We start from the raw sequence: 10,907 nt of genomic DNA, 5'->3' as shown, positions 1-10,907 counted from the left end.
TTAATTTTTTTTAAGCTTTTCACTTTTAGAAAAGTAAAATGCATTTAAAATAATTAATAAAAATAATAGCATGCACTATTTCTGTGAAGTAATAACTTTTTACTGACTTTTAGAAAAGTCTCAGTTATCTAAAGAAGTCATAAAAGAAAATATATCTTAATTTTTAAGCTGAAAATTTTTAAAAAATTATACCGAATATCGTAAAAATGTTTTCAATAATATAAAACTATTTTTCATCAAAAAAAAAGCATGTTACAATATTTAATGTAAATATATTTGTTTGTAAATAATGAAAAGCAACTTACACATAGTGTTAAAAAATATAAGAATATATGCAAGACATTTTTAGATTGTAACTTATAATAAGCACAAACCAATTTAAATATTTATAAGAAAAATAAAAATTAAAAAATAGTCTAATGTATGCTTTATTTAAGTATTATTCACATATGTTGTATGTATATATGCTTTATTTTGTATGACCGAATGTACAAAGAACAACTATAATGAAAATTAACTTGGAAATAGAAAACATTGTGATACTAAAACTATGCAACTGGATATCGTCACCTAAAATGCAAAATACCGTAAATTCACTTTTAATTTTTTGCAGAATAGGGACAAAGCTATATAAAATAAAATTACGTATTTGAAAAATATTTGCATTTTTGCTGTAACATGGTTATACAATGTGTATGTTAGCACAATCAAACAAAACAAAAAAAGCCAAATGTGAATTTTTTTATGTTATGTTGTTTTGCATTTTTGATGACGACATGTACTTATTTTACCTTTAACTAATGTTAATAAATATACATATGTTTTTATGTATATATTGAGTACAACCACCCCTTGTTACACATTTGCTTCGCTCTATTTATCTACGACAACAAAACCGCCTACATCATCATTACAGGTTAGCTGCGGTTTTGAATCAATTTTCATGTCCTTCAAGAACGCCCACAAGTGCTACGCAAATCCCAAAGGAGTATGTATGTATATTGTCCGTACTGCGATATAACTAAAAATCTTGGTATGTGCGCGGATGAATGCATAGTCACTTAACTAACAAGGATTGCGGAAAAAAACAAAGCTGAAGGTAAGATCCCTTTCTGCTGTGCCGCACTCTGTACTTACTAATTTGTTACATTATGCGCATCGGAAGTCGGAACTTGCTACTTATCCATCTTTTCGTGTTTTTATTTCTTTCCGTCTTAGATATTTTCCGTAGGCTGCCCTAAGATTACAGGAATATGGATGCTATTTTGATTTCTGCCACAACGTTTACGCCCCGCACTCAATCGTCATTTAAAGCAGACAATTGCTAAATATGTATCTTTTTGATACACACATATACATATAGTATGTACATGCATACTAAGGATTTTTGATTTTTTACCTTGAAAATTAGTCCAACTAGAGCGCATATTCGTGCACGGCAAGATCACTGGTGAGTTATTTTTTTAAGTGCATATGTATTTATTTAGGAAAAAATTGTAATGTCATCGCTTATGGAATTTTTCAGTCAGCTAAGTTATTTGAAAGATCAGTATATATTATATAATATATGTATATATAAATATAAACGGTTTTCAATACGGGTCTACAAAAGAAGACCGATAGGGACAGCAAACGACGGCACATTTTCACGATCCTTTGACATTTCTCTTCAGTAAGGTTTACCATTTCATCGTTGAAATATGTACGATCCACCAATGATACACAATATCGGCCGATATATGGATGAAAAAAGAAGTCGAGTTCCTTACATAATGGCATAGAATGTACTTTCACAGCAATAAAAAACTTCATTGTTTTTGCTTTATTTAAAAAAAACTTTCGTAGCGCTCTTATTGAAAATCCAATCCATTAATTCAATTATATAGAATTATGCTCTCCGCCTATATGTATATACGCGAACTAGTCTCTCACTTTGTGAGATATCGGTCCGGAATTTTGTACACGTCCTTTTGGAGATTGCAGCTTAATTTAAAGTATATATTTTTGGGGCCATCGGGCCCAGCCACCGAGGGAAGCTGGCTGCACGCTGGCTCTATATAAGAAAAGCAGGCAAAGTGCTTGACCAGTGCTTGAGTGATGCTCACGCCACGAAGTGATGTGAGATGAAAGTCAAAAGGTGCCTTCACGGTAGCTGGCTGCACGCTGGCTCTATACAAGAAAAGCAGGCAGTTAAACGTGGTATTATCCTTTACAAATATAAAAGATTTTTTACAAAAACTTGATTCCCATCATTTTGTTTAAATATTTGATGTACGCTATAATGATCTGAACCATTTCTTCTGATGTTGCATTCTTTTATTAGACAAAGCTCATATCGTTCAGTTTCGTTCAGCTTCAGTTTCCCTCACTTTTTTGATTTGCAGAGACATTAGACAGTTTTAGAATCAAAAGATATTCACTGGGTTATGTTTCTTAATTAAAAATATTTACTTATTACATAAAAAGAATTGCAGTGCAAATCCAATATTTCAAGCAAACTCTAAACAAAAATGTCATCCAATAATTTACTTTGAATGATGATTTTATGTAAAAGTCTATTTTAAGAGCCAATACAAAAACAAATAACATACTAACTAATTCAAAATATAATTTAATTTAAATGATAGCAGCTAAAATAATTTATCTTAATAAACTAACTTTAATAATCGCGCGTCAGCAACTTAACCAAATCACCAATATAGGCTTGAGCCATTTGCAATGTTTCGTATTTCGAGAGTCGACGATCATTTCCCAGCGATGGTACAACGTCTCGGAGCTTATCGAAAGCGTCGTTCAAGCTATTCATGCGTCGACGTTCACGCGCATTGGCGGCAAGTCGTCGTTTCTTGATGACATCCTGTGGACCGCAGTCGCTAGAACTCGTTGAAAAGCTGGAGTTTGTCTTGAAATGATGCTGAGATGATGACGCAGACTTCAGTGAACCAATTCTATACGTCGATCTATAATGAGCTTTAATATTTTTTGAGCTTTCGACAGTTGAAGTCTTACTGGAATCGCTGGTGTAAAATTGTTGTTCACACAGTGAAGACCACCGTTTAGGATTTGCGCTAATGCAGGTGACTTGTCTTGTACTTTCAACTGCATAGCCAAAATCAAAGTTATCCACAAAATTTTCATCTGCTTGTAAGCCTATAAGTTGCGGTTGGCTTTCTAACGACGACGAAGACGTTGATGGACTGTTGCTGCTGCTAACATCCATACTGTACAAAGCCGTAAATTCTTCCAAATTATCACTAAGCATTTTCGAATAACTATCACTTTCCACCGATTCATTCGATTGCAAGCGTCGCATCGAGGAGTAAAACGAAAGATCGCTCTCACAATATTCACCAGCTAGCATTTTATTGAATTTCGTTTATTAGTGCTGCACTTCAGTGTCAGATTAGAACTGTGTGATGCTCGGTGGTTGTGCCTGCACTTTATATAAGCTAGCCTTGAGGATACCGCAAACGTAAGGATGCACGAAACAGTAACATTCCGATTGGCTGATACTCAAATTCTCCTCGCATACCTGCACTCATCTGATCACGCAACGCTGCTACGCATGCCTACTTTTGATTCGTTGATGCGCTCGCTTCTTGATCTTTTGCTTTTTTCGTGCGCAATTGCCGAACTCCTCAACGACGGTTTCTGCTGCTCTCATTCTTGGTTAATACAATTGTTGTTGCAGACAGTGGCCCAAATTGGCTTGCGGTCAAAACGTTTAATTATTTCATTGTAACCAAAGAAATTTTTTTGTACACCTATGCTATTATTGTTGTAATGGGGTTTACGCAAATCCATTGTTGCTGACTCCTTTGTAATACCAGATATGTTGCTTACAAATTGTGATAGGCCTTTAAGTGCTACCGCTTCGCAATTTTGTCGGTCATGTCGATTTCTGGGACAGTAGCTAATTTGCGGCCGCCGAGAGTACATATGTATAGTATATTTATATATACTTATTTGGCTGTGTATACAAGAGTATGTGTGAATTTCGAATAGGACCTCAAACTTTCAATTTCTTTTGAATTTTTGTGGCTTTTGTATTTGCAAATTATAGTGTCAAAATCGTATTATGTGAAGCATTTTAAATGTCAAACATTTGCTTTGTATATACAATACATTATCAATGGTTTACGTTTACTCAGGATATTATATATATATATATATATATATACTTATATTATACATACATAAGAGGCACACACAAGGTCACGGGTCAATCCTGCAGGGGGAAGGAAAAGCGCATGCGAAGCCTATAAAAATAATCCACCAACAAAATTGACGTGAAATAAAACACTGAAATTTGCATAAAATGTATGCCACTTATGATTTGAAGAAAATTTCAGCCAAATGACCACCACGGCTCCGTTTACATATCTCAATCCGTTTACACAAAATTTTCGATGACACGAAGCAGGATTTCGGCTATAGTACGTGAATGTCTTCGAGCTTCTAGAGCGTTTGTGTTTGATTTGCGTAAGCCTTTGATTTAACATACCTCCGAGAAAGTAATATAGAGGCCTTAAATCGGCAGCCATTTGGTTGGGCCTTTTTTCAAAATTAACGAGTCGCCAACGCAATCTGTCCATGTTTAAATTTGAAACATAAGGCGGCACACCATATTGTTGGAAATAGAGATTGTCAATCAAAATCGTGTTATAATGCTCGCTATTGATGTTAACGGCATTTCCAAATTTTTGGAGATGCAATCGCGTTTCCTGAACCAAACAATGATTTGAGTCACACTAATAGGGACAATTTTGTTTACTGACTAAGTCACTTAGCCAAAAATGGGCTTCATCGCAAAAAACAATATTGCACAATTTCCAAGCGTTGTTGCAATGTAAAACGTGGCATGACGAAATGGCAAAGCATACTGAACACACTGAAAATTTTTGATACAAACTGTCAAAATCACATCCTCCCCATTGTAATATTGCTGTACATAGAAACAAGAGTACAGTAATTCTCCGGAAAGTAATAGGACTGAGTCGATTTAAAAAAATGTATTGAACTATTGTTACAATTCTTTAAAAACTTTAAAAATTGGTTCCTTCTGCGTTGATGCAACGCTGCCAGCGCAATTTCCAAGCAGTGCAGGTGTAACGGAGGACATTCTCGGGAATAGCCTTCAGAGCCGAGGTGCAGGCTGCTCGGATCCACTATTTCGTCTCCAAATGCTTGCCTTTCACCGGCCTTATTGAGCAAGGAAACCAAAAAAAAAACTCCGGGCACATCTGGGCTGTACTGCGGCTGCGGAAGCGTTGGGATGGCGGCTTTGGTTAGGTAGCTGTTTACAAGAAAGGCGGTGTAAGCTGAGGCGTTGTCGTGGTGCAACTTCCAATCGGCTGCGATGTCTTGTCGGACCCGATTAACCCTTCGTTTGAGTCTCTTGAGAAGTTCTACGTAAAACTTTACGGTTTGTCCAGGAGAAACAAATTCATGGTGGACGATGCCTTTCACCATTGCTTGCTATAGCAACATCTGGGTAAGTCTTCATGGTCATATCAAAATGTGCTTTCATGGCTTCCGACTTAGTAAAGCCATTGGGTACAAACCCCATTTTATTTAGCTTCCCAACCAATCCCCGAAACATATAGTAAAATCTTGCCGACTGTCAATCCTGGCTTGGTTTGCGCTGCTTCACCGCTGTTCACGATCACGACCTTTTTCGCTTGTTGTGTCGGTAAGTGACTCATTTTTTATGATATGTAACCATCCGCTTCAGAAATGGATAATTTTTTTTTTTTTTTTTGTTAACTTGTGTGGCTATGGTGTATCGGGCTTCTTTTTGCTTCCAGCCTCGAGACAATCGAAATAGTCCTTATTGATCGGTTGTTGCAGTTTCAGAGCCACAAATACTAAATACAGTTTCAGCGGCCTGGCGTTCCGCTTTCGCCTTTATCAAAGAAAGCTTGTAAAATTTGGCGCATTTGTTTTCTTTGGCTGTGCTCAACCTTTGCGATTTGCACTTATACAAAGATTAGAAAAGTAATATATTTCGTTTTAMTATGCTTTATAATTCAATAGCCATATAGACTAACTACTAAAGGATGACTAGTCCTCTTGTACCTAGCAACTAAACTCAAAGGACTAAACTGGTCTATGCGTGGCCTATTGACCTACCAGATTAACATAACCTAACCCAGATCCACTTAAAGCAGATAACTGTAATATCGGAGGAGATGCTCGGCCAAACACCCTTTAAAATATTCGATTATTTCATTCTGCCGATATGTCAAAGTCTTCAGATGCCAATTTTTTTCCTGGAAAATTTTCTTCCTATACTTACATATACATATGTAAATACACTTCTCAGCCCTAATATAAAATTGCGCAAATTTGCGAAATCCTAGACAGAATGTCGACGAAGTCTGCATGCAGAAGAATACTACACCTGTTGTTGCGAATTTCCGGGACCCAAACAAAAGTCGCATGTTTTCATAAATAATTGCAAATAATGGCGTAGTATTACATGGCAAATTAGCTTAACAGCAATTCCCATACACTTACTAATTGCTAATCCCTTGCTGAGCATAAAAGGGCTAAACTCAAAACCGAAATCGAGTAAGCAATTCTGTGAAAAATATTAGCCACAACAAGTGCGGAGAAATAAAACAATGAGTGTCAAAAACTAAGTCAATCTATTGTTTAAACAAAAGGGCTTACATGATTTTGCATTGGATAATTCAACGCCAAACAAAAGTAAATTGCACTCAGCCAACAGCGGATTATAATCAAGAAATTCCTAAACAATTGAAGTTCCTTTTGTAGAACACACGGATTTCTTTGCACTCAACTCCCGCCCTCAAGGAAGCAAAGGCACATTTGGTCATGCCAACATCACTTCGCTAACCAACCAGTCTGATTGTCTGACCATTGTTGCTATTGTGACATGGAAGATTTTTCACATAATCAGCTGTGTAACACGCATGCGCAAAAATAAAAAGCAACAAGCACTTTCTTCACAACACTAACAACCAGAACGCAAGCTCACACACACACTTACAAGTGTGCGGCTTTGGAAATTGAGAGGCGTAGGTGTGTCGGCGATCTTGGGTAAACCCTATAATTAGCTGCAGGCAAGTCTTTGATGTAAGCCACTCAACTGACAGTCGCTCACACCTACACACAAGTTCACATATTTTCAACCTCAATCGCACTTTTGTAGCCGAAATTTCAAGGGAATTTTTCGCACAAGTGTTGCACAATAGCCACACATACACAGACACGATTATTTAATTGAATCAATCGGCAGTCAGTTGCCTTGCAAAGGACTTGCGGTCGCGTGGCATTTTTGACATCTACAATCGATCAAGGATCAAAGGCGAGTTTAGTTTCTTGTTTTTTTTTTTAGACCTGCGTACACCTACAATGGCATATTCTATTGTCATATAAAACCGTGTGAAACATGGCATCATTTGTTAATTTTAGTTCTGGTCTACTTATTTCTATTCAAATTGAAAAGACGCTGCAATTGGTTTGAAGTGATCGGCGGGGTAGTGTGTGTACACATACATTTGGTTGTTTGCCTACCGATCGCTGTAAGAAAAAATATTTTAAACTTAGTTGTAATTCCAAGTTTGGTTAGACCGTAAGCACATGAAAAACCTGCCAAATTTACCATCATGAACTTTCAGTAATTTATTTCTAATTATTGATTTACGGTTACGGTGGATCTTGAAATGATTCTGTAGATGAACAGGGTATATTAAGTTGACCGTGAAATTTGTAACGCGCAGAAGGAAACGTGGCAAGGCCTAAAAAATCGATTTAACCTTGGCCGTCTGTACCAGATTTGTCCTTAAAGTAATAGGACTTTTCTTCCGCAGCTACTGCACTTCGGAACGTGCACGCACCGACTGGATTCTTTAGAGGGCGTTCCTAATGAACGAGCGACTGATCAGTTGTCTCCGAGTTCCAGCGACGTGTTTCTGTGAGTGGTGCAAGCCGAAAATGCAAAGTTCGTAAAGCAGTGGCGATTAAATCTTGTGTAAAACTCGGTAAATTTACGACAGTGACGTTTAATGCGCTTCAAGCAGACTTACCCCGATGTTGCTTTAGCGAGAAGTGATGTGTTGCGATTGTATCAGGCATTTTTGGAAGGCCGGGAAGAGGTTGCTGATGAAGACCGTGCTGGGAGACCTGAGAGTATGATCCCTAGACAAAGGGGTAATCTTCCTGAAAAGGCCGATGAAAGCCAAGCATTTTGAGACAACAGTATGGCTTTCGTGACGCCTTCAATGCTTGGAAGTCGCGCTGCATCGACGCAGAATTGTAATTCTTTTTAAATAATTGTAACATCGGACTACTATAGGATATAGCTGCCATACGAACTGAATGATCTTTATTTGGCAGAATATCCTTTAAAATCGAGTTTTCTAATTGTGGCTGAAAATTAAGTGGTAGTAAATAACCGTTTTACTATTTCAATTATATAGAGAATTACTCAAATTAAGACACTCATTAACGGTGAGCACACTTTCCAAGAATTGTTCTTCTATTTTATACAATTACTTCGATAACCTTCAACTAAAAGTCACTTATCAAACTCCCAACAACACAACAGTTTGTCCTTTTTATAGTAATATGAATATTTTAGCGCACTCCAAAATCAAAACTAAGCCAGTTATGGTAGCAAGAACAACAACTTATGTATATCACATCCGTTAGGTGTCTCTTCCCAATCAATAAGTACATAACTGTCGCCCATTGTCATTGTTGAGATAAACTCGTTATGGCACCTAATTGTCACATTTACGTGAATTTATTGACACTTTCGAAATAATAAGGATCAAGAGCGACAAGGATACTCCGACGGACAAACATACAGAAGGATGATGCAAACATTTGTTGTTGCTATCGTTCTACTTTTACAGGTAAACACCCGTACTTACATAAATTTCGAACTCCGAAAAGGTAGCGCTCGGTAACTGATGCGTATCATAATTACTCCGTCCGTTTGTGTTTACTTGTTTACATACAATGCAGTAGGAGACACTTACGCACACGTACCAGAACTATTTTTGAATCAGGACAAAGAGGTATGGCCCGGTGGTTGACATTTATGACTTTCGCCTTATCTTAATAAGCGTTTAATCGACGTAAAAGAGAACGTGTTAAAAGGATGTAAGCAAAGTAAATATTTATGGAGCACTTAACTGCAATGCACTCACCCAATATTACGGTTAAAGCAATTTCAAAAGGTAAAGCACAAGAATGTCTAAATTAACAACTTTGTTTTTATTATTATAAGAACACTTCGTAAGAGAGTGTGCTGTGTTGAAGAATAAGTCGAATACATTCTCAAACTCAATTTTTTTTAGACGACTCCGGTGTGTCAATTTTCGTTTCAATCCATAAAGAATGACTGAATCCTTTTTTTCCGAAGGAGATTTGCGGCAAGAAAAAATATTCCATATTTGTCTTCAAATAACACATTCAAATGTGACTCAAGAGAACGAGCTGCGTGGGAAAATGATAAACGTAGACTGATTCCAGCTATAATAAAAAAAACCCGTCTACAATTTGTACTGAGGAGGTGTCAGATAACGTCAGCGTGTTTCAGGAAGTGATATCCCCGGCGCTGTAAGCACCGTTATAGTTTGAATTTCGATTTCAAAATTTGAGAAAATGTTTATTACAGTGTATGCTATCCAATAATAAAAACAGATTTTTCCAAAAATTTCACACTGAAACGATCCCTTAATAGGTGATCTAATAATGCTTCAAACTGTAAGTACAGTTAGATGAGCTTTACCTCATAGTTTCTAAATTTGAGAAAAATATTCTGGGTAATGAACTTTTTTTTTAGATTTGTTTATTTATTTCTGTTAAAAACACTTGCGTACAAATATTAATTTAAAGCGGACATATGTATGACTCGCTATATATTTGTATATTTTTATTATAATACGCAAAACGTGTTAGGTATGTATAAATATTTTATATGTATATATGAAAATGTGTTTCAACAAACGATAATAGCTTTGTTTATTCATTAATAAAAAATAATAAAAATATGGTTTATAGCCTTAAACAGTTTGCCTATGTTTACGTAAAAATCACATTTAATTAAATTTAATTGTTCATACATTTAAATATACACATTGTTATGCAATTTAGTTACATTTTAGCTTAAGGTAATGTTACTTGTGTAGATTTTGGTGTTAGGTATAATTATTTGAGAAATTTGTTAGATAAGAGTAAAAAAAAATAAGGACACAAATACATTTGAGTATATATTGCACAACTCTTTGAGTTGTAGTTAGAGTAGACGTCATATTTTTTTAAAGCACAAATACGTACTGAAGATGTCCTTATTCAAATGGAATTTCATGTTTAGAGGAAAATTAATTAAACTGTCCAATTCATGTTAAAAAAAATTATAGTCGGAAGCTATATTTTTATACAGGCGACTCGAGAGTTCAGCTGTTTTCCTCAATTTATGAAAATTAAATTGCCTATGGAATGCAAAACTTAGGCGAATTGAAAAAATTCGTGTATAATAATTTTCTAAAAACTTGAAGCCATAAGCCAGACATTATTTAGACTAAGAATTAAAGCATTTTATAAAAATGTTTTCTTTTTCACATTTATCTTCCAGTAATTGCACATTACTGTGCTTATCAAAACAAGGACATCTCTAATAGAATGCTTTTATACTCTGTATGTTTTTGAAATACACTGATATGCAACTTTCTTATAAGAACAGATGGGAGCCACTGACAAGCAAATTATGTCATTATTAGAAAATTATTAAATTGAAACAATTTTCATTCGCGGTTAAGACTTAAATTTACTTTGATAAAATGTAAATGTTGATAATTTGATCAAAAATAATTGTTGTCTGCTTGCCTAAAATTGTTTACTTTTCTTCGTCTATAAAAAATAGTACTTTT

At 35.6% G+C, this 10,907-nt stretch overlaps 1 protein-coding gene across 1 annotated transcript; it reads right to left on the bottom strand.

Annotated features, from left to right (window-relative positions):
* Positions 1–2,659: 2,659 nt before the first annotated feature.
* On the bottom strand, positions 2,660–3,330 carry LOC108974789 (transcription factor 21). Its single transcript, XM_018942823.1, has one exon. The coding sequence runs from the start codon at positions 3,311–3,313 to the stop codon at positions 2,660–2,662; it is 654 nt and encodes a 217-aa protein (XP_018798368.1). The 5' UTR covers positions 3,314–3,330.
* Positions 3,331–10,907: the final 7,577 nt, after the last annotated feature.

This window comes from Bactrocera latifrons, unplaced genomic scaffold, assembly GCF_001853355.1.
Source record: "Bactrocera latifrons isolate USDA-ARS-PBARC rearing strain unplaced genomic scaffold, ASM185335v1 scaffold_59, whole genome shotgun sequence".
In the NCBI taxonomy this organism is placed as follows: Eukaryota; Metazoa; Arthropoda; class Insecta; order Diptera; family Tephritidae; genus Bactrocera; species Bactrocera latifrons.
Note: the sequence above shows the minus strand (reverse complement) of the source record. Positions and strands in the feature narration are given on the sequence as shown.